The sequence below is a fragment of the Protomyctophum bolini genome, assembly GCF_963924005.1.
Source record: "Protomyctophum bolini genome assembly, chromosome: 10".
NCBI classification, from domain to species: domain Eukaryota; kingdom Metazoa; phylum Chordata; class Actinopteri; order Myctophiformes; family Myctophidae; genus Protomyctophum; species Protomyctophum bolini.
Genome location: NC_137871.1, coordinates 37,711,409 through 37,736,408, shown reverse-complemented (window position 1 = coordinate 37,736,408; position 25,000 = coordinate 37,711,409). Strand labels below are relative to the sequence as shown.

The 25,000-nt window shown below is 42.8% G+C and overlaps 1 protein-coding gene across 6 annotated transcripts in view; it reads left to right on the top strand.

Moving 5' to 3' along the window:
• macrod1 (mono-ADP ribosylhydrolase 1) overlaps positions 1–25,000 on the top strand; it is a 122,973-nt gene that overhangs the window by 77,631 nt on the left and 20,342 nt on the right. For all 6 annotated transcript variants that reach the window (XR_013964698.1, XR_013964699.1, XM_080773556.1 and 3 more), the window contains exon 5: positions 14,816–14,932. Coding sequence is in view for 4 of the 6 variants with exons in the window: in XM_080773556.1 (XP_080629682.1) it covers positions 14,816–14,932 (117 nt within the window). In the remaining 2 variants the exon portion in view is untranslated. The remainder of the gene's footprint in view (positions 1–14,815; positions 14,933–25,000) is intronic.

The following is a 25,000-nucleotide window of genomic DNA, read 5'->3' as shown; positions in this document are numbered from 1 at the left end:
AACAAACAAATAGTCTTTACTTGCAAAGTCAATCTTGTACTGAAGGACCCAAAAAATGGACAAACCAAGGACAGCCTCATGACTAATGAATTGCATTTTTTAATTAATTGCATTTTTGTAGCACAAGTGCTCAAAGCGCTTTATAATGGTTCATACATTGGGAGGTGAAGCGACAGATGACATGTCGACTCCAGCATCCTCACTTCCCACATTCACACACACCAATGGTGGCAAGCTCACACCGACCAACTCATTGGAGGCAATAGTGTAGGGTTCAGTGTCTTGCCCAAGGACACTTTGACATGTGGACAGGAGGAGCCGGGAATCGAACCTCCGACCCAGGGATTATTGTACGACCTGCTCTACCTCCTGAGCCACAGCCGCCCGTCTAGTGCATGCATTGATTGGTGAATGGTTCAGCACCACCGGCGATGGACAGCGACAGGCCATGCGTGCTGTGGCCCAGCACCATACAGTTTTTACACATAGCTAGCGTGAGCTAATGCCAACATTAGCCTTTTCTTACAATAGAGTTCTGCATAAACATTGTCGATAGAATATTCGCTAACAAAATAATCAATTGTTGTATCCCTAGAGAAAAGCAGAATACAGAGATGTCAGTCTCCACACAGTTATGTTTGTAATTAAGCCATTATTAGCAACAAGCAAACAATGTGAAGAGTTAGAACGTACAGTAGGGCACCTTGTGTTTTGTAAAGTCCACGGCAGCTTGGGCATGACGGTCCTTACTGCTTGCTAATGGCACTATCCTCCTGTGCTGCTAGCTGCTTTATACAGTATGTGAACTTTCTCTGACTCAATGTTTTATCAGTCAGCAGTGATGGGAAGAATTTATGTCCATTTTTGTTCTAACTTTGCCTTTTGATAAGCTATCGTATTATGTAAAGTTGCATTTTCCCCCCCGAAAAATGTGGAAAGATATTCAGGGATTTCTTTGCAGAAGAAATGTGTTGCTGATCGGTACAGTGGTTTGCCACAGACCCTCTTCTAGATGGCTCGTCTCATAGGAGCCATGTAAATTATATTTTTTTTAGGCCAATGGAGGGCAATTAGGGAGGCGGAGGGGCCAATGTCCCTTAATTAATTCACCCCCTAACACCAGGCATGGCGTGATCCCTCAGGTTCTTAGCATATGTATTACTTTAGTCAAGTGCACATATGCATATTTACGTAGTTGTGGAAGTTCATGTGTGTGTCTATGTCAATTTGTGCTGTATCTTCGTTGGCTGGACAGATGTTCATGCTGTGGCTTACAGTATTTGATTTTGTCTTTATGTATTGACTATTCACAATCCATGACTTTGCATCATGATCTCTGCAGCAGAGCTTAGATCTGACCTAACAGAATGCACACTACATGATCCTACTTGAGCATGTGCACGTTCTGTCTGAACCCGTGCCGGGCTCCGTCCCATTGACTGCATTTATGGGCCTGATCCCTGACCCCGCTTTAAAACCAAACATTTCATATTAAGTCAGCTGTGTTTCAGTGCATAAAGTCTGATTGTTTGTTGTGTTGTAATGTATGTTTAACTGTAATTTTGTTGCTCAATTAAACACAAATGTATTCATCCGTAACGACTGCTATCAGCTGTAACCCATGTTTTTTCAGAGTGGCCCTAGATGAGTGTAATTCCATTGCTTTCTCATGCAATGAGAAACGGGTTCTGATATTTGTCATTTAATTTTAAACAACTCTAATTTAGAGTTGTTTGAATGACAGATATATTCTGCATAGCCTAACTTCCTAAGCGAGCGTGGGGTAGGCAGCGAGGATTTGACACATTTCAAATGATGTTTGATTAGCTGGTGAATGGTGACAAAAACATAATGATGCAAGGAATGAACAGACAGAAATCTACTGTGTAACTTCCTCTCACAATGGTGGGTCCCATTATAATAGAAACACAAACAAACAAACACAGGATGGCACAGTCAATACATCCAGGCAGAGAGTATATATCCACTAAGTGTGTGTGTGTGTGTGTGTGTGTGTGTGTGTGTGTGTGTGTGTGTGTGTGTGTGTGTGCGTGTGCGTGTGCGTGTGCGCATGCATGCATTAATTTCTTTAATTTTTCCTCTCAGCCTTTTAGCACTCATTCGTATCAGTCTATCTCTATCACTCGCTGTTTCTCTCTCACCTCTCTTCCTATATTTTATTAATTTACATCTCTCCTTCACTTGCTATGTCTGTCCTATCCTTTGGGGTTTGTTAAGGCAGAGAGAAGCTAGGTGTTAATTAGCGGGAGAGAGGTAAAAGGAGAGAGAGGATGGAAAAAGAGGGAACAAGGGAAACGTAGAGCTGGGAGGGAGCAATGGTTAAAATATGGAAGTGAGATTAGGGGTGGTAGAGCGCGGACAGGGAAAGAGGGACGGGTGTAGTGGGTGAGTCATCAGGGACAGAAGGAATGGAAAAAGAAGACGATAGATTCACAGACAGAGCACGTCGACAAAAATAAACCTCCACGAACACAGTTCACACTATGCCTCCACGAGATTCTATTCCACACATCAAACAGAATATCCTTCATTTTAATCACTCTGTATTATTGTTGACAACTAAAACATTAACAGAGTGGGACTCTTCAGTCTGGCACACCAGCACAGTCAGTGATTTAAATGGGTCCCGAGACCCAGGGGTGGTCTTTTAAATGGGTCCCAGGGACATTTTATGAGTCCTACTTCAACGAGTACAGTATTGCATCACAGGACCCCCGGAGTATGACATGATTGCGTCCTTTCTCAATTTAGTGAGTCTTAAGGATGCAGTATGAAGGCTATTTGCATCACTGCACTACTTTCGAGTTCCAAACAGTATGAATGGCATGCTGAATGCTGAATGGCATGCACGAGAGAAAGAAAACAAAAACATGCCAGTTGCACTAATTGACCTGCCCGATTAACAAAGATTAGTTGCCCATCTAAATGTCCGGTAGAGCAAACAGCCACAACGAAAGATTTACTAGCTTTTAGCTTGCAGCGGATATTAATCTCCTGCTCTGGCAGTTGAAAGCCAAGTGGACAAGGTGAGCGAGGTAGCAACCTCCAACAGCATCTTTTATGTCTAACATTTAGTGCAATAAGATTTAAACCTTTTTGGGGGAGTATTTACCTGATGCTGCAGAGTGAGATACAATAAGTGGAATTAATTACATCCAATCCAGATCATCCAACCAAACCACATATAAGTGGAGTCTAAATGTCTGCTACCCAAATCATTGTGCCCCCACTGTAGATGCGGCCAAGTATGATTTTGCTATCTTATAATGAGTGGACCAATTTTATGAACATGAGATTGAAAATGTACTGTATGCTCCTATAAAATTATATTTCAGTAATCAAATTATCGATTTAGTAATGTGTCAAGTAAAAAGTTGTCATGAGTGCTATTTATAATTTCAAGAAGATATGACTGTGTGTCTTTTTCGATATTATAAAGGTTTTGAGTAGATAAACATGTAACGGTACAGTAATTTATGTAAGAAATGTAAAGATACTTGTCTGTTTGGGTTCCTTTTATTACCTATTACTGTTTATTTTATGGTGCTAATCACATACCAAATCTACTATCATAAAGTATAATTTACAGATCAATTATGATTATGAAGTACTCGTTTGCTCGATTAAGTGCTCAACCTTTATCCCAAAACGATGCGCATCTATTATACTACTAGGTATTTTATGAGGAAGTGCAAGTTAAATAAATTCATACTTGCACCAGGGAGGAAAGGTAGACGCATTAAAAAAAACTAAAACAAGAATGCCACTACTGTATGCCTGTGGGGATATGTTGAATATATTAAGGGGCTGGTGTCAACATCACTGGTAACGATTCTATCAGCTCCCTTCCCCCTCGTGGCTCTGAAGCAGGATCTAGGCCTGATGCAGACCACGCTGTTGACAGTCCACCACAGGACTGTCTGGAGCATACCAGTGCTCTGGAGTGGGAGATTAAAAGCAACATGTTTACACATCCCCCACTTTCTCCATTCTACCATCCTGCTAGCAGCTACAGTACAGTAGCTTAATACTGTACCGTACATAGCTGGGATCTTTTCTTGCTTGTTTTTCCATGGTTTCTTACTTTCCTGTTTAGTTTTTTAGAAATACATAGCTGGGATCTTTTTTTGCTTGTTTTTCCATGGTTTCTTACTTTCCTGTTTTGTTTTTTTAGAAATGCCATCAAAATTGCAATAGCCAGTATTTCTAGGAGTTACTCAATTATGTGGCGTTATTGAATTCTGCCACTTTTCTAGGGCACCATATGTCACCAGCTGCAGTCATTACTGACTCTCGGTCGGTCGAGTCATCCTTCAAAAGTCTTGTGGAGCGGCTAAATAACAATTTTATATCAAATATAATTTGGCACCTCTAGAGATGTTTGGAACAATTCTGACAAACAAGAAAGACATCGCTTTGGGCCATGAACCCAATACAGACGGATTTGGAGCAGTGTCACTTCATATAGAGATAAACCCACAGGTCTTGGCCACATCTTGTATATTAGCTCAACCATGTTAGTGCAAATCCCCATACAGTACTGTAGATGTTGTGTCCAGATATGTTGTGTGCTGTACATCCTTGGACCAAGAACTTGTGGTTGAGATGTGCTGAATGAATCCCACTGGGGGTTAACCATCTGCTATCTCCACAGCTAGAAAGTAGAAATTAGTATTCCCTTATGAAACATTCACTGTGCTCCATGTGATATTAATGCCTCGTCCCTGCGTGCCTTCCAAGGCTTATTCACTGTTAGCACGGCAACTATAAGAACCTCCTCGCTGTGACGATGCATAGCAATATTTATTGATTGTATATTATTAATAGCATAATGGCAACCAACTAGTCAGACACACACACACACACACACACACACACACACACACAGACACAGAGAGAGAGAGAGAGAGAGAGAGAGAGAGAGAGAGACACACACACACAGACACACACGTACATACAAACAGGAACAGGACAGCCTGGACAGCCTCCTTTGGGTCTGCAAATAAAAGAGTACACAGGATATGCGCCAGCCATGAGGACAAAGCTTTGCACATGATTCGTTTAGGTCTTCAAGACATCCGGATCCAAGGCACAATAGATGAGCACGATCCCAATGAATATTTCATCTGCTCACTTTTTCTTTCTCTTTTTTTCTTTTTTGAATTGGTAAAAAAAAAAGAAAAGAAAACCTCTTTTATTGCATTTCTTCTCACAGCCTGGAAGTCTGAGACTGAACCCGGATGAGATGGCATGTCTAATGACTCCCCCACCATGAGCTGGGATTCCATATGCAGTGCCTTGCTTTGTCTGTCTGTCTGTCTGTCTGTCTGTCTGTCGCCTTCAGATGCTATCAGATGATTTTTCTTTCCGTCATCAGCCCTTATCAACACCATGCAATGCAGCCAGTATATGGACATTTCCACATTCAATTCAATTCAATTCAATTCAAAGGGCTTTATTGGCATGAGAAAACATACGTTTACATTGCCAAAGCAGAAAGAACAATACAACAATACAGCAATACAATCAAAACAAAAATTATGTACATTTGAAGGTCAGAATCTTCAATAGATCAACTTCTACTGTATGTACCAAGATCACTCGATGCAGGTATAGTGCAGGAATATACACAATGATTAGTCTTTAGGGTGGTTGTGTTCCATTTGATATCCTTCTCCTATCACAGCAACTCACAAATCTTGCTGCTGTGTTTGCACATTGTTGTACTTCGCCCAGCAGATATGGGAGTTTTTTGTCATTGGTCACATACTGACGTTGTTGTCAGCCATTGTCCGACCTGGCGTTGGCCACGTTGTCTGACTAACCGTGACTCTAAATCTAACCCCAACTCTAACTGCTGTAGTCACTGTCTGTGTGTGTTGGGACATTCTGGTAGGGAATCTGCTGTCTCTTGTTCTCTAAGCAGATGAACAGGAGTGCATGTATTGTGAATGAAGGGCAGGGGCAGAAGACTGTTTGCGAACAGAGAGATGAGACGAGAGACAGAGCACTTAGTGTACCATCCACCCGCAAACAATGTTGTCAGTGTTTCAGCCTCGCAGACGAATTTGCTTTATCTCCATGCTCCCCAGACAGAGAGTGTGTGTGTGTGTGTGTGTGTGTGTGTGTGTGTGTGTGTGTGTGTGTGTGTGTGTGTGTGTGTGTGTGTGTGTGTGTGTGTGTGTGTGTGTGTGTGTGTGTGTGTGTGGGCGCGTGGGTGCGTGGGTTTGAGAGAGATAGAGAGTTGATGGGTGGAGGTGGATGGGTGTCAAGTTTGACACAGCAGTTTTCAATAACAAATGTGTGTTTGTTGTGTGTCTCTGTGTTTGATGCACGATTGATTGCATATATGTAGGTGTCTGTATAGGTTTTTGTGTAATTTGCGTGGTGCGCTTGTATGTATGCACCCACAACCAGACCCATCCTAAATGTTGCCTTGGCAACAAGCTGGCTGAAGTAAATGACTGTCCTAGCTCTGCTGAGGGATTGTGGGAAAGCAATATGCCAGCGTTCCACCCCATTAGTTTGACGGACAGCCTGTTTGGCCTATAAGAGGTCAGCTGGCAAGGGCAGACATATTAGTATTCCATAGGAGAGGCGTGGGGATTGGTTTTACTAGAATGTCAATCTACCTGTGTGTGTGTGTGTGTGTGTGTGTGTGTGTGTGTGTGTGTGTGTGTGTGTGAGAAAGGTGGATGGGTGTCCTTATGTGTGTGTGCGCGCATGTATAACATTGCAAGTCCTGACATAATATTGGAAACACACTGTGTGTGTGCCTGCGTGCGTGTGTGTGTGTGTCCTGCTGAGGGTGGCAGCATCTTCGCCAGGTAAGCACATAGCCAATTATCACATCCCAGCCCCTGTAGTTTGTGCCTTCAACCCATCCATCCATCCCACCCTGCCCCCCTTCCTCCCACTGGCACCAGTCAATATTGTTGCCTGTGAGAGAGATGAGATAGCAGCTATCCTGGCTTTACTAACAGGTTGGCTGTGGAGTTGGCTGGCTGCTGGCTGGCTGCTAGTTGACGCCAAAGCACACTATTCTTCTCCATTTTTATCCCCTTCATCGGGAGCTCTTCCCTTTCATCCATTCTCTTCTCTGAACCCCATTCAACACTCATTTCATCACATTTTCCCCCATCAGTTTCTGCCATTCTCTCTGTCCCATCTCTCTCACACACACACACGTGCACACAGCTTTTTTTTTCTTTTCTTTTTTACACCTGATCCCATTCCAAACCCATTTCCCCTTATCCAACTGTGCTCTTCAACACTGTCTGTCTGTCCCTCCCTCCGTCCCTCCCTCTCTACCTGTCTCCATCGCCTTTATTTCGTGCGAAATTGTGCGATAATATAGTGTAGATGACATGGAAATCATTGGTTAGCTTTTAAATACGGAGATCAGTTAAAGTTTCCCACTGAGTATTTTCAGCTGCCTATACCGATATGAATCATTTATTCATGATGACTAATTCATCATAGAATCATGTCTTGGTGGTTTTACGTCCAGCTGATTCTTAAATGTTTTAGATTGCCCGTGTTTCTGCAATAGTAGACAGTAGTTCCTTTGACACCACAGTTAATTCGATCATGTTCAGCTTCTCCCCCTTGTCTTTATACTGTGTGTCTTGATTAATTGAATACATGGGACCACAATGGAAACAAGCTTTCAGGGTTTTTTGTATTTATAGCGTTTATCATTATTGCATAACCTTTTGTAAAAATCTAGTAAAGTGTTCAATCAAATATTCAGGCTGCATGAAGCTGAGAAACAAACTTTTATCTGAGGAAATAAAATATGCAATCTGATTGATCATTTGGTATACTGTATTATGCAGAGATTGAAAAAGTTTCACTTGTATTTGCATCTGCTAGCATATTATAGCAAGTATTGCTATATTCGATGATATGGATTTCTTGCCCAAGGCCTAACATCAGTCAGCTTATCCCTATATAGTCTTTAGTATAATTTGCATTGATGGCGCAGCCAGCCAGTAAGGATGCTGAACATAACTGAAATGTCCCTGGTTTGATTCCTGACCAGCGTCACTTTCCTGTCTCTCTCCAGTGTTCTAATTCAATTGCATTATCAATTACAGTATATTAATGTTAGCTAATTACACACACACACACACACACACACACACACACACAGACACACACACACACACACACACACACACACACACAGGCCACTGCAGCGCGCGCACACACACACACACGCACGCACGCACACACACACACACACACACACACACACACACACACACACACACACACACACACACACACACACACACACACACACACACACACACACACATTTGAATTATTTTATTTAGATCTGCACAAGAGGCGTAATACAATAGACCCAAACACTGGTCCAACCAGATATAGCTGCTGCACATGCTTAACACACAGAGGGAAAAGGAGAAAAAAAAATATATATACAGTATATAGCACATTGTTGACATACTATTACTTGACACTACTAGACAGGATGTTTGTTGTGGGTTTTTTACGCCACCTAGGGATAAATGAAACGACGCCTTCTCCAGACAGACAGACTATCCATAGTAGCTGAGACAGAACAGTATTTAGCCAGCTTTTTTGCATTTGTTTTTAGCAATCCACCCAATTGCAGACCCCTGAGCACAAGTTTATGGACATGGCCCAGACTTCCAAATACAAGGACAATAAGTTGACAGTTATATCCCAAGGCCATACACACACACACACACACACACACACACACACACAGCACCGATCAGTTCAGACAGGTCTGATTTATCTTTTTTTTTTTAAAGCATTGAAACCACCTTGGTACAGCATTTAGAGGATCACACAATAAAGTCTTGAGACTTATTTCCATTGAGGTCCTCTCACAGATTCATAAGTTTAAAGACACATTCATTATTAGGTGACCATGCTGTGCTGTTACGTTGGCTCCCAGAGAGGCAGAAGGTATCACGTCTCTATAGCAATAGATGCAAGGCTAACATGGCGCTGTCTGTGACTACAGGGGGGGGGGGGGAGGTGCATTCAGGGGCCGTTACTCTCCAGATGTTCCATCGCTAATGACAATAGTGGAAGAGATGCAGAGAGATAATCGTTTTTTGACTTGTAAAGGACCAATCAATGACTTAAAGGATTTCTTCTCACAAATGACTTATTTTCCATCAATTACACACCCCATGACGCCTTGAATTCACGGAGATTTTGTCACATTCCTATGCCAATAATTTGACTCCTGGAGACATGATGGGTAAAAGTGATCGTTTACACGTCAAGTTGGACAGTTCTCCATATCCTGTTTGTCAGGTCAGAGAGGCCCCAATCATCTTTAACTTTGGCCTAGTCCCTGTTTTGTTCTTTCGCCCCATGTTTGTGACTACAATATGTTTTCATCCCATCCCTACTTATAATGTCATGTCACATTGTTCCATTCGGTTGTTCATATTTCTCTGACTTTCTCATCTGACATCGCGGACATGAACTATTTCCAACCAATGAATTAATTTCAACAACACTGACGTCAATTTCCTCTTAAAACGAGGAACAATGAGTACTTCGGAACCCCTCGAACAATTGGATTAATATGTAATTGCAACACATGTCAAATTGATCTTACTTCACTAAAATTCTATAACCTTATATTAGGCCTCCTCGTCTTTGTGTCCGTCTTCAAGATTACTATTTTAAGGTTTTCAATCCATTTCCTTGATGCTATTTTAAGGGTGTTCTAAAGGTTGGCCGCCTTGCTAACTTAAGGATTTAAAGGGCAATTCACTCATTTAAAGGTAATAGATATTACTTCATTTTCATTTATCTGGTTTGCATTTTCTGGTGGTCTGGACATTATAACTTAAGGTCCTGGTTCAGACTTTTCATTATTCACATTATTCAAAACTATAAACATTCTCCCCCTATGGGGACGTTTAGATGTGTGTTGCGTTTGTGTGTGTGTGTGCGTGTGTGTGTGTGTGTGTGTGTGTGTGTGTGTGTGTGTGTGTGTGTGTGTCTGTGTCTGTGTCTGTGTGCGTGTGTATGTGCGTGCATGCATGCATGCACCTATACTGTCTGAAGGGTGTGTAGTTTGCAACTTTGCATGGGTTTGAGCTTACATTGTGTGAGCGTGCTTATACATATTGTGTGTTTTCGTTTGATTCAACAGACAGACTGCCATTCTCCTAAGACTATGCAGTTCAAGGGTTCATGTTCAAAAGAGCTGTGACAAGAGCTGCCACACAGAGGCACGCACACTCATACAATACAGTAAACCCTCTCTCTCCTGCATACTGGAACAAGACACAGCACCCGAGAAAGACCTGCTTTCCAAGGGCTGCCTATTTCTTGTTCTCTTTGATTTTCCGTTGGCCTCTGGTTCCCTCTCCTTTTCACTGTATCCATACAGTATCTCACTAAAGACTATTTCTATATGCCGCTTCCCTTAATGTAAGTCCCCCTCCCATGCCGCCTGCCTCCATTATCTCCCGTCCTCACTTCTCCTTTCACTCCCTGTTTTTAGTCGACGTCTCTCTCTCTATTTAACCCATTTAGAGCTTTAGGGCCATTCTGAAAAGTTTTCTGAAAAACGGAAAAGAAAAATCTGTTGCTACAATATCGTCTTTGTCTGGTGGAAAACCAATTAAGTCCAAAACTGTTACTTTTCAGGATTCAAATAAAAAAATAGCAAAAGTAGCAGATCCACGAGCTCAAACGCATCACTTTGCACCACATTGTGGATCTGTTATTACTTGTGCTTTTACTTACGCTGTAGTAGTATGGCATTCAATTACCAAATATACATACATAGAGACATGCATACATAGGGACACACACATTCATTGGAGCGGAATATGCACTGCTCAAAAACACAAAAAGTTAGAATGTGGAGATAAGAGGTTTCTGCCTGACAACAGCGATATAGAACAATAACTAAAATGACACGGAGGTGTCCCCAGCTTGAAACGTATATTACCAACGTCAGACACACGCGTGCAGAATGCACTCTGACATTTATGCGCTCAGATGTGCAGTGTGAACGCAGCATGAGCACAGTGTCCAAGCCGTTTGCTCTTTACCCTATAAGGTAGCCGGTGTTCAGGGCCTTCACCTTTCACTCCCTCGCACTTACCGTAAGCTCGCAGCACTGAAAGGCCTAGTTCAACTGGGCTCCTGCTCAGCACAGCGTGGGATTCTCCAGCACAGACACAATTGCAGCTCCCATCACAAGTCCCCTGCCTGGAAGTACTGCACTGCAAAATATGTTTTAAAAGTCTATTTGTATTATACTCTAAAAGAGAGAGAAATACATATAAGAGACATACAGTACTGAGGCCAGATCTTATATCACTATGATGTGGATATTTGTTGACATGGGGGGTACTCCAGGGCTCTGCAGTTCCTGTGTGTTTTCCCTCAACATATCTACATGTTCCTTGCAGCTATTTTCGTCAAAGTTCTCTCCCAGAATAGGGGCCCTATAGGGATCATGTGGTTAATAAGTCTCTTGTAAAAAGGATTGTCCTCATACTGTAGGTTTATTTTGTTCCCACTTATTCGTGAACTACTCTCAACATGTCACGATTTTGTCTCTGTGGGGCGCCGCCGGTATAGCTCACCTGCCGTGTACAGTACCATATCAAGTCTCTCTCTCTCTCTCTCTCTCTCTCTCTCTCTCTCTCCTGCCATACATCTCTCACTCTATTATCTTTAAAACAATGTCTGCGTCTCTCCTACCTACGTTGCTCCCACCTCAACTGTTTCCGCCTCCGACCTCGATCCCCACCTGCTGCTTGTTCCCTCGTTGAACCTGCTCCGCCTCGTTCACCATGCACTCACAGGTCCTTCCTCCTGAGACACGCCTTAACACCAGGCTCTTACATTGCATCATCGCGGGGTTTCTCTCCCACGGCTGATAAGTGAGCTCATGCAGTATGCCGTGTGCTGTGCACACATGTAGCACTAGTGAGTATGTTTGCTTGGTGTGATGGTTGAATGTCCACGGTTCATACTATCAGTTCAAGCCCATATACTGTGATGCCATCCTCACACCCCTTCGCCAAGTGAAGGTAGTAATACTGTGTGAAATGCGATTAAAGACGAATTCCAGTCATGAAGAAAAAAAATCACACCTGTGTGAAGTGAGTGGTGCAACTCTGTGTGGGGGTTCCCGGGGTGCCGGCCTGGTTCCGAAACGGTAGAGAAATGACAGTTACCGTGTGCCGTTCCCTCTACTGTACCCTCTACTGTATACTGTACTGTCACTGTACTGTATACAGTTAATATGTGTGTTTGTGTGTGTGTGTTAGGTTGCGCACAGGTGGTGAAAAACAACCATGCTGTTTTCGTGCTCATACCCAGCCAGGCACCCAGCCAGCCAGCCAGCCAGCCAGCCACCCACCCACACACACACATAGCTCCGTAAGGGAGTGGTTGCACCACTCAAAAATTACTCCATGCCGAGCGTTCCATACTGATTTAGCAGATTTACCCGCCGCGACCAGAACGGGGTTTGACCCCGCCTACTTTCTTAAAGCCCTATATATATTTATTTATTTTCGCCAGTGAAATCGCATGCACATTATCAGCAGAATTCAGTAAAAAAAAAACGGCTACTGTGGAATTCTCCTTTAAATCGTGAATGCAAATCGTAATGCAAACAGCAGAGGGCTGTAAAAGAATTGGAGAAACTACAGGATCTTTGTAAGAGAATTGATTATACAAAAGGGGTCTTCAGTCATTTGCTACTGTATTGAGACATAATAATCATTTGTCTGTTAAATGATCTTGTGTTTAAAAATCGTGAAAAATCGTAATGTGAACCTAGGATTGTGAGCCAAAGCATTTCCGGGGGTCCCCAGACAAAAACGTTGAGAACCCCTGTACTCTAGTGCACTTTGCCCAAGACAAATTTACCCCCGTGGGACAATAAAGTATATCTCATCTCATCTCATATTCTCAGAGATGCCGGCGGGCGCTGACTATTTGGTTTCCCTACGCATTCTATGTTTGTGCTGCCCCCCCAAGCACCGTGCGTGCGCTGTGCATATGCCTGGCGGCGGTACTGCATATTCTGTACAATTTGGAGCCTGTTAAGAGTTATATGCTTAAGGCATATTAAAACCTCATTGCCTGATGGCTTTTTTTTTGTGAGTGGGGGAACGCGAGTCCACCTTCTGAGACACTGTCTGTTAATGAACATATAATATTCAATGTTAAATGCTGCACCCAAGCCCAACACAAATTTAATGTACGTATACAACATTCACCAGTGCCGGCATTCATTCAGTTTTAATGAATGCTTTTAATGATTAATTTGATTATTTGTCACCCTCAGTTGAAACCCTGCACAGAAACCTTTCTAATATATCACTCACAGCTGCCAAAAATTGTAATGACTATGACTATGTCTTGACCAGACCGTTTGAAATGAATGGCAATTTATAAATTGGGCCTGTAATTATTACAATTGGACGGGTCAAGAACAGGTGAACAAATTAATCTTACAATGAACAGGGACACTATGTAAGAAGATCAACAGGGCTAGGGGATGTTTTAATGAATGAGACACAGTATCCGTCAGATCAATAATAGAGATTGGCATAACCAGGCTTGAACTCATGAGACAAGTGCAAGGATATTACAACTTTCTAGTGCTGAAACTTGGGGTGCATTATTTTCTCTGCATTTGGTTTGCAAATTACCGTACGCTGAGTGTCATTAATTTGATCAGACTATAACTGAAACTGGCAAAGGTGTAAATATCCTTTCCAATTTAATTATCGCCCACGTCTCATAGAATGATCTATGGGGCTTTATCAAAGACAAATAATGAATGTTATGGCAATGCCATAGTTCTCCTTCATTTTGGAAATAACTTGTAAAATATGAAAACTATAATTAAGTGACTAAAATGTCAACTGAATCCTTTAATAACACATTAGGTCACTTTCAATCACTGTACCGTTATGCTGTTAGCCAAGGTGTGTAGTAATAAAGGAAGCTAATTAAGTGACATGACTGACAGATATGTATAGTTTCATGAATATCAGGGGAAAGGATTAAATGAAAAGCTGCTAATGGTCAAGGTGATCATTCACGCATGATCTGACACATTATCTCTCGGCACAATGCTTTGGCCTTCACTGCAGTACTCGCAGTATTGTAGCACCTATAATGTGGCGTATAATTTGATCATCTTTCAGTTTCACCACAAAATATAATGGTATAATGGTGTTCACATTGAAAATAGCAGATGTATAAAACAGTATGTCCACTATGCACTGTATTGAGGAGGCAGAGGACAGGGTGAGATGGAGGCTGATAATTCACTGTGTACAGTTTAGGGTTGTCACAATTATTACATAATAATCGTCTAATTGCAATAAGATGTAGATCTTACATGTTGTAAGATCTACAAGCTTACAACTTGTTTTATACTTTTTAAAAGTATAACATTTATAAAAATCCCAGTAATCTTGGTACATTTCAGCTATTTGACATATCCCTGTGCACTTCTTTATTACAAAGTCAAGGCAAACAGAAATCACCAACTTAAATGTGTAATCATGATTGCCATATCACTGAGGAACCCAAAGGAACAGAAGAAGAAGACACTGTGTCCTGTCAAGTTTTTCAGAAAACTCAGGTTTTAGGAGGTCATTCCCAAAAAACGCCAAAAATCTATTGGATATAGAAGCAGTTTTTTGGATTGGCCTCAGGTTTAAATGTTTAAATTCCTCTCACCTTACGTAGGCTATTTTCCTGTCTTCTCCTGTGCTCCCCACAGTGGACGGAGCCATCCACCGGGCTGCTGGTCCCCTGCTGAAGAAGGAGTGTGCCTCGCTCAACGGCTGTGAGACTGGCCAGGCCAAGATCACCTGCGGCTATGGCCTCCCAGCAAAGTGTGAGTGTACACGGCATAGTACGTGATCATACTGTCATACATATACGTACCGGTATGTTTGTGTGTCTGTGAATATGAATATGTGTGTATGTGTATGTATAAAACTTTTAAAGCTGTTAAACTGTGAAAACTCCATTCACATGTAACAGTTTTTTTTTTTTTGTGAGTTCAGGCACCAACACACAAGGATCTAACAGTTTCCATAGAGATGTCTTGTCGTAATTCTATTCATAGCTAAGTGTAAAGCCTATAATCTATATTATGCGCTTATCTAGTGTTTTTTATTATTGTCAAGGAGCCCTAGTATGATATGCAATAGACCAGTGGTTTTCAACCCTTTTCATAATAATTATATTCACCTCTTGCTGGTAATACTGTAGCAGTGTAGCAAGATGCCCTGAGGGCAAGAAGCGTGGGTCGCACCGGAATCCACCTTGGTGACGGCAGACTGCTGGGCGAGGTCAGATCAACATACTGTATGGAATGAATTATGTACCGGACATATATGGTCTTGAGTGTACAGGGTTTGATGAGGTCAGATCAACATATGGAATGTCAGAACAGGTCAGCTCCATATATGGAGATTTAAGGGTGGCTTTTATGATCCCGTCTTCTCCATGTATGGCTATCCAGGGTTTGATGAAGTCAGTGTCATGATCTTCATATACGGAGACGGCCATATATTGTGACGTGTCACGAGGCGTGACCATATGTGGAGGTGTGACCGACCGAGACGCAGGTTATCCCTAAACCCTCCCGCTTTATCATACAACAACAGCAGCTGTGGGTGTTGCTTCAGTTCAGGTGTATCACCACCCATCACCACCCACCAGGCATACTTAACACAATCAGTGCCGGGATTCCTTCAAAATAGAAGCTCTGGGGTGCCAGAAAGACATGGTCGCTTTTACTCTAACTAAAACTTTGTCATACGATGAAAGTAGAATAACGCATCGTACAACAGAGTGACATCTGAAGAGTGTACAAATCCGATCTGATCACACTAATAACAGTGTGGACAGACTGTCCTACAAAGATCAGATTTGCCTACAATCTGAACAAATCCTAAGAGCCCAAAAGGCTGCTGTACACATGTATCTCATCAGAAAAGACCTTTAAAAAATACCCTTGAATTGCAATTTACATGCACAAGTCACACCATTTCTAATCATACTGTAAGCAGAAGACTATCAAATCCACTGAAGCTCCGATTCCAAAGAAAAAAGTCAAATCCCACACACATTCCTGCGTTGATTAATTAAAAACGAGTCGACATTTCAGTCACAAGGACCTTTGTCAAGACAGCATGTCTTGTGTTGTTTTTGATCGCAAGGACCTTTCTCAAGGTAACTGTCTTGAAGAAAGGTCCTTGTCACCTTTAGTAATTCCTAGTAATTCAATGCGGAAGTCTGTGTGAGAAGAATGTACTTTTTTTGGCCGGGAATTAATCATACACATAACTCGTCTCGTATTCAAAGACACACCTATAAATATACCGTTCTAATGCATCTACACTTTTCCCACGTAGCCTAGCTCTCTCCCGTTGTTACTGTATATATCTTGTTCCTCCCCCAACCCTCTCTTTCTCTTCTGATCTCTCTCGGACTGTAATAATAATGTGGCCTTTCTAAGGCAATCACAGTGTGTGGTTAATACATACTGTGATAACCCATCAAAACCGGGAAAGAATCTGAGTCATTTCACATTTCTTTGGCTATGCAAAAACAGCAGATATCCATTTTCCGAGCTCCCTGGAACAAAATATTTTGAGATGTGCGTCTGCAGCCGAATACATTAATTCATTTTGGGGGTTCTTGACATGAAAACGTTTTGAGCACCCCCGATACAGCAACATAAGTTTCTCAGAAAACTGTTTTTTGAATGGGCCTCCAGGTCTTCATGGGATATAGGGTACAAGCCTAGCTCTGAATGTATTTATGAGGAGGTTCTACTACAGTAGGTATATGTGTTAGTGCACGTGTGTGCGTGTGCGCGCACACGTGCGTGCGAGAGAGAGAGAGAGAGAGCGACACAGACAGGTTAGATTAGAGAACGGTGAGACTGCGATATCGGCTCACATTGCCACTGAGAGTTTAAGTTCACACAGTGGGAGAGTGAGTGAGTGACCAAAGGAGATAGAAAGGGGGCAGGGGTGACAACGGCAGGCTCAAGGCAGAATGGAGAGAATGAACACGTACTGCAGGGCTTGACATTGGCCCGGTTTCCCAAAGGACACGTCTTACACCATGGTGTAAGAAGTGGTGTTGCACAATGCACATGCTCAGTTGCTCTTCTAGGCCGCACACAGAAGCCTGTGAACAAGACATTACGTGCATAGATGTGCCACGCAATGGTAGGCCTGAGGTCTGGTATGGTAGTCCTCAGGTCTACCATTCTGAAATTTAATGTAATAATGTTTGGACAGATGACAGTAGGCTCTCTTTACTCGGGCCATTAACTTTTGGATTTCCCATTCACGTACTTGTCCGGGCACAAAAGTCACACGCAAATACGTTTTAAATCAACTACAGTAACTGTAAGTTAGTTTGGCGAATAAATGTTTGAATTCGGGCTGTCAAATGATTACACATTTTAATCAGATTAATCACAGCTTCAAAATTAATTAATCATGATTAATCACCATTCAAACTATGTAAAATATGCCATGTTCTTCTGTATATTGTTGTGTGAATGGTTAGATAAATGTCAGAAACCGGATATACATTTAACATACAGTACGTATGTATGTATATGTATATTTTTTATTCTTTATACAAATCCAGTGTGGATGGTGTCTCTCTGTCTCTCACCCCGTAACCAACATATGACATGTATGGGGCGGAGCATCCAAGCATGGATCATCTAATTCATTTCACAAATTAATTATCTCAGTTAACTCAGTTAATTTGACAACCATATTTTTAATATTAGATAAGTTACTAACCCTAGAATGTCTTGTCATAATATATTCCAAATACACAGCCATAGATCGAGTATTTAGTAAAATATCTCCACTTTTACATGAGCTGCATACGGATGACATTATCTCCCGCGAGGGGCCTGGAATGAGTGCAGGACTGAACACATCAAAACTTCCTTTAGGAAGCACAAATGTATGGGACACACAAAATACCAATCACAACACACCTGCCAAATGTGTGCCCCATACATTTGTGCTTCCCAAACATTGACTGTTCCCAAAGGGAGTTTTCCTATTTTCAGTCCAGTCTTTCCTCGTGGAAAAGTGGTGATATTTTACTTAACACACGTTTTCAAATGGATATGAAACTAGAGAACTATATCTGACTCCAAGTCTTAGGAATTAATTATTGGGTGAGTACACACTACACATGCAGTGCTACAAGTTTAAATGCCTACGTGGTCAGTCTGCTAAGCGTGCGTGGTTAGGACCGATCTATGGCTGTGTATTTGAAATACATGTAATGTATGCAAGATCGCAGACATTAGGGCTATTAACAATATTGGAATGGTGATTATTAGGAAAGCCAGACAATACTGCCAGACAATAGTGTTGGCTGCTATAGGAGTGTCACAGAAAAAGTGAAACCAAGAGTCACTTGTCCAACGAATAAGTAAAAATGTAATTCACTTTTAATGTATTACTTGTCCCGGACAAGCGGACAAGCCTTAATGTCAAGCCCTGCCTATAAGAGAGAGGGAGAGATGGCGGGTGGAGGTGTGAAGGAGGGAGGGAGGGAGACAGAATTTAGGAGGAGATGAGGTGTTCTCGAGTTGTCTGTTTGACTTTGTTACGCTCCCTCGTTTAACTTTGACGCTGGTTGACACAGCGTGCGACGGGGTGAATGTGTATCTGTGTGGGACGAGCACTGCGCGCACACGCTCCCTCGTACTTAATGCAGTGTGTGTGTGACGTGCACTGCACACGTTTTTGCACGTGGTTTCCACAGATATGGATTTGTGTGTGTGTGTGTGTGTGTGTGTGTGTGTGTGTGTGCGCGCGTGCGTCTCCATACGTAGACAGATATTAGCTATTGCTAATAACTCAAAGTGTGTCTGCTCCACTGCTTAAACACTCACAACGGGCCTTGATTACACCTCACAGCAGGAGGGCAGAGAGAAGGGACCTAAACACAGACGGGGAGAGAGAGAGACAGAGAGAGAGAGAGAGACAGAGTGAGAGAGAGAGAGAGAGATAACCAGGGGTCCAGAAACTGAAGACGTGCCATTGTTCATTTTTCTGAAATAAACCATGGGGGAAAACCATGGCGGCATACAGTCCCAAATGTAGGACACTCATGGATGTATACTGCAACAGGCTTCAACATAATAATTTAGCTTGTCGACGTGGCTGGCTGGTCTCTATCAACCCATGATACCAAGTGCCCATCACACGCTAACCCTGCCCCCCCACCAGCGGCAACATCTCAGCACCGTAACCTAGCAACACAGCACTCACATGACGGAGGAGCGTCGCTGCATGGTGAGCGAGAGTCACGTACAATTTGGGGATGTTGATAAATGACCGTTGGCACATTTCGAGCACGCGCTCATAAATGCATCATATTAGCCAAAACCTGGTGGCAGTGGAGTGGAGCAATATGGTCAGTTTGGACCGTATGCAGCTTAATTAACACTTAATTAAGAGAGCAGCAGCCAAGTGGGTGCTTCGAGGTTGGACTCCGTGTGCGCGGGCTACACATATGTATACGTGCTCGTGAGTGTGTAAAATGTGTTTATTTGTTGTTAAAATTGAATGGCGCTCTTACAAGTTGGCATTGGGCTTGTATATGTGTGTGTGTGTGTGTGTGTGTGTGTGTGTGTGTGTGTGTGTGTGTGTGTGTGTGTGTGTGTGTGTGTGTGTGTGTGTGTGTGTGTGTGTGTGTGTGTGTGTGTGTGTGTGTGTGTGTGTGTGTGTGTGTGTGTGTGTGCGCTCGTGTGTGTGTGCGTGCTCTACGGTTGACAGAAAGGGGAGTGTAGGGCAGGTGCGGTCGACCAGACAACCCAGCGCCCCAGAGCTCACCTGTGTACCAATACATACAGCTGTTACCCAGCTAGCTTGTTCCCCACTTGGCTCTCATTCCCCTGCTGAGCATGCTAACATACACATGGAAACTCGCTGGGGAGTGACGAAGTGAGGGACAGAGAAAATGAGAGAGAGAGAGAGCAGGATCAGAATCACTTTCTCTAGTGGATAAAATAAATGCACTACAGCGTGTCTCGATGATGTTGGCTGATGACATTTGGATATATGGATTTTTATTGTTTCTCCCCAATTTAGTCGTTATGTCAATTAGTTCCACCCACACACACGTGTCACTGCTGTTGTATCCTACTGGCTCACCTGCCAGTGAGGAGCCCCCACCGCCCCCTCCCGCCTTACACTCCCTGCTGACGGGTGCCGCCCCCAGCCCGTGGAGTACATGCATGGCTTCCCTCCCACACGGGCATGCATACATGATACTAATGAAGGCTCTGTTCCATTCTGGTCAAGCAGATTCAGGGTGCTGCTATAGAGCGCCGCAGTCCCATAGACATTTCAAAAAGTATTTATTTAAAGACCTTTTAAGCGTCGTACGAAGCCAACTCGAGTCGTGACAAATCATGACAACAAACCAAACAAATAATTACAAAGAAGAAAAACAACAAAGAAAAGTGTTGTAACCTGCCGTTTTTTCCTACTTTAAAATTCTTTCCAAAACATTGTGTTTATTGTAATGATTTGTCATGACAAGAGTTGGCTTTGTCCGCGGCGTAAACATCTTTAAATAAATAGTTTCTGAAAAGTCTATGAGGAAAATGAACGGGGATTTATTTTCCGGGTCTCTCGAGGGGGCAGGACTGCGACGCTCTATTGTGCATGTTGGCTCACTGGAAACACTCTGCTACACCAGTGGGTCCTTGAGTGGATTCCAAATGGCCCTGTACGGCTCTGTAACTCTGAGAGTGTACAAATAGAACCAAAAACATTTTTTTTAAATAATATTTGTTTTATTTGGAAAGTGCAGTATAATAGTACATATAGCATTTCTACAAACGATACAAGAGCAGTTCCCAAGATTTTCTTCTTTTCTTTTTTTCCCACCCCTCTTCCCTCCCTCATCCCCCCTCCATGTGGCAACATCTCCAATGTCTCTGTATAGTATAGTCCTTTTTCTATATAAGACATCGAGTCCACACTCAAACAGGGACAGACAAGGCAATAACACTTCAGGTGGTTGGTTTCCAATTGTACACTGTTATGGGGGGCCTTAAAATGTAAAAGTTTGAAAACCACTGTACACTAAATGGAACAGAATCTTACTGTGAAAGAAGTAGGGAAGTGGCCTTGAAGTAGGAAGAGTTATTCAGTGTGCGTCATGTTTGACACTCGATAAAGTCAAATGCACCACAGAGGATTTGGAACCCACAACCTCCACTACACTTGAGCTTGTATATATCTCCTATTTTATAGGAAGTATAAATCAGTCTTTACTGTATCTCCTCACCTTGCACTGCACCGTCATGGTCAGGACCTATAGCCCGTTCTGTTGCTCTGGAGATTTATGTTAAGTTTTTTGGAACTGAACCAATTTAATGGCATCTTAAAGTGAAGTATACTTTCCACTCTGAGTAGCCATTTTGTTTCTGAATGAGAGTCGGTCCTTCACTCTAAACATCTTTTTAGACTTATCTATAATACAAACCCAAAATCACATTGTGTGTGTGTGTGTGTGTGTGTGTGTGTGTGTGTGTGTGTGTGTGTGCGTGTGTGTGTGTGTGTGTGCGTGTGCGTGTGTGTGTGTGTGCGTGCGTCTGATAGTGTTAAATTACTTGTGGGTTACTTTCAGGGTTAAATCAACACTATTTACTGCATACAAACTTTTGACTAAAGTTAACACTTTGATACTGTCTTCAAACGCTGCGTGCGTGAAACTCTGTAGGAGGATAGAAAGAATCCTGGGAGGGGGAGGGCCAAGCGGAGGGACGGATGGAGGGAATGAAAGAGATGGAAAACAGAGAGACGGGGAGCGGCAAATGAGGACTGAAGTCTTTAGAGCGAGGCGGAGGTGAAGCTAACCGAGATGCCAAGAAACAGATCTATTGCTCTGTGAAATGCTGGGTATCATCCCGCCACCCACCACCACCACCACCACCACCCACCCCTCTCTCGCTATATCTATTTCTTTCTTCCTCTGTCCATCTCTGCATCTCTCGATCTGTCCCTCCTTTCAGTCGGTCTCCAATTCCATTCCCTTGGTGGCCAATTAACGCTAATTAAAATCCTCACTTTAGACCTCCCTAGCGCTCTCTCTCTCTCTCTCTCTCTCTCTCTGTCCCTGTAATGTGTCTCTTTTGCAACCTTCTTCCACAGCTCCACCTGCTCCTATACTCTTCTTATCTCCTCCTTTCCATCTCTCTCTATCACAACCTTCGTCCTAACCTCCCTCTTACACCTCCTTTTCCCCTCTCTTCGCCTTCCCCTACCTTCTGTTCATCCCTTCCACCCTGCTAGAAGCCCCTCTTCTCCCTTCCTCCTTGCTTCCGTCTCACACCCTTTGTTCCAATCATCATCACCACCAGCAGCAGCAGTATTGACATTATGTTGTTCATAGTGCCAGTAGACTTGAAACAGCCCTGGGCAAAAACACTTGCAAGCGCAAGAGCTCGCTATACTCGACAAGTTTGTTTTAAATTCGTATTTATATATATTTTTTTCATTCTAACAAGGTTGTCGACATCTTCGCTTCTTCCTGCCTCGGTGTCAGCAGTGTGATTCTAACCAGGTGTGAAAAAGCAGTCAAAGCTGTGGTGGGTGGTGGTGATGATCACAGCAGCGGCTCTTGGTGTTAATTCATTCACTTATTTATTTCGTCTTAGAGGAAGTTAAGGGATCTAAAAAGAAAAGAAAAAGGAAAGCCAGTGTTGCTTGGCTCCGAGAAGAGCTGCTGGTGGTAGCGGTGTTGTTGCCGGGGTGGGGCAACCAAAGTCTTTTATGCTCGCAGATGAAGAGAATTACATCCGCTCCTTTTAGCATCGGCAACATGTTCTTCTCGCTGCATCCGCTCGTCTCCCCGCGGCTGCCTGTTTAGAATAACTGCCCCACTCTCTTAGAAATGTAGAAAAAGATAGAGAGAATGAGACAGAGAGAGACAGAGAGAGAGAGAGAGAGAGAGAGCTGATGGCCCTTACAAGGCCTGAGCTCTTTCATGCCAGAAGCCAGGGCCTGGATTTAAGAGCTGTGTTCGCTTGGCTGAGCACGAACTGAGGCCCAGTAGCCAAAGGGCCCACCAGTCTTTTCCTACCCTGATTCAAAAGGGGTGTTTAAAAAGAGCTAAAGAAAGGCAAGAGACAGATGGAGCTATGAGAAAAGAGAGGCGACAGAGAGAGAGAGACAAGAAAGGAAGAGGAGGGGATGGATGAACGGACAATGAATATGGAAAGCGGAGGCAGCCGTGCACTCGGAGACTCGCAGGTAAGAATGGCAAAGAGGCCAGGAGGGAGGAGCGGGTGAGAGAGGGATGACCGGAGTCGAAAAAGAGCAACAACAATAGGCAGGAGAAACGCTAGATTAACACACAATAGAGAAGTGGGAGCCGGTGTCACTGTGTGGCATAGAGTCAAGGTCTCTAATGACTTGTGCCAGTGTGACACAATGCATGCACGCATAGGCCCCCACACAGTACACAAATACACACTCATTAAAACACGCACGTACGCACACGTAAATTTGCACAAAATTGCAGAAAATGATTTCATCCACTGATGCGACATTAAAGTCGAGTTTGAGTTGATGGATGGTCCCGATTTGCTGCTGCATTGTTCAACCTTCTGTTTTGTTACCTAATTTCCTTTCCTTTCTTCTCTGTTTACATGTTTGGTTTATTTACCATGATTGTTTTGTTGTTTTGTTGTTTTGCTTTTTGCGTCACTCAGATTTTTCATTACTCAGTCATTATTATCGATTCTCTTTCTCTTTCTAAGTAGATTCAATTCTGGTTCTAATTGTATGCTTTTCTGAAATGCTCCCTGATGAAAAGCATCAAGTCCATAAATACATATTCACAACCTTTTCAGAGGACCTGATTGCACCTCAGGGGAATCACAATTAATTCAAAGTATCTTCTGCAAAGACATTTAAATGCTTAGAACTTCCACGGAAACATTTAAGCTGGCATTCTGGCATTATTTTGTGTGAAACAGAACCGCTTGCAGAGGCTCTGCTCTTGTCATCTTTAGCAAGCTGACAGAAGAGAGAGCTGAGACAGCAGCACATAGAGAGGTGGCGAGGCGGGGCTGCTCCCATGTGTGCGGGGCTGCTCCCGTGTGTGTGTGTGTGTGTGTGTGTGTGTGTGTGTGTGTGTGTGTGTGTGTGTGTGTGTGTGTGTGTGTGTGTGTGTGTGTGTGTGTGTGTGTGTGTGTGTGTGTGTGTGTGTGTGTGTGTGTGTGTGTGTGTGTGTGTGTGTGTGTGTGTGTGTGTGTGTGTGTGTGTGTGCGTGCGCCCGTTTTTGTGCGCGTGTGCCCGTTTGTTTGTGTGCTAATAGCAGATTTACAAGCTCAAATACGATACATGCTTCATACATTGAAACATTGTAGATCACGTTGTTGTAGATTGGCTATTGTGGCCGTGCGACACCATTGTACGACAAACTATCAACTAGGGTAAGGGTTAAACTTTAAGTGGTTATGGCTTAACAACCTTTCAAATAAAAATCATTGCAATTTCAGGAACATTATAATAATAATAATAACCAGATGGAACATGTACTGCATGGCCACCGATTTCCTGATTTTCTTAATGTTTTGACAGATTTTCTCTCCAACAAACAATGTTGGAGGATAAAGAATCTATTACAAGGAGGCTTATGTCCCAATAATAATCTTCTGGTGCCAGAACGGGCATCATAGAGCTAGAGAAGTTAACACTAAAATGATTGATTGGTGGTTATTTGTGTCATTTAGATTTTAGCCATATAAATATAGAACTTCCATTATGTTCTGAAAGTGATATAATAACTCAGTCTTAGTATTGTCTATTACTATTTTCCCTATGAGATTTCTGTAAATACAGTAGTTCTGGTGCTCGCAGAGTAAAAAGAGTAATTCAAA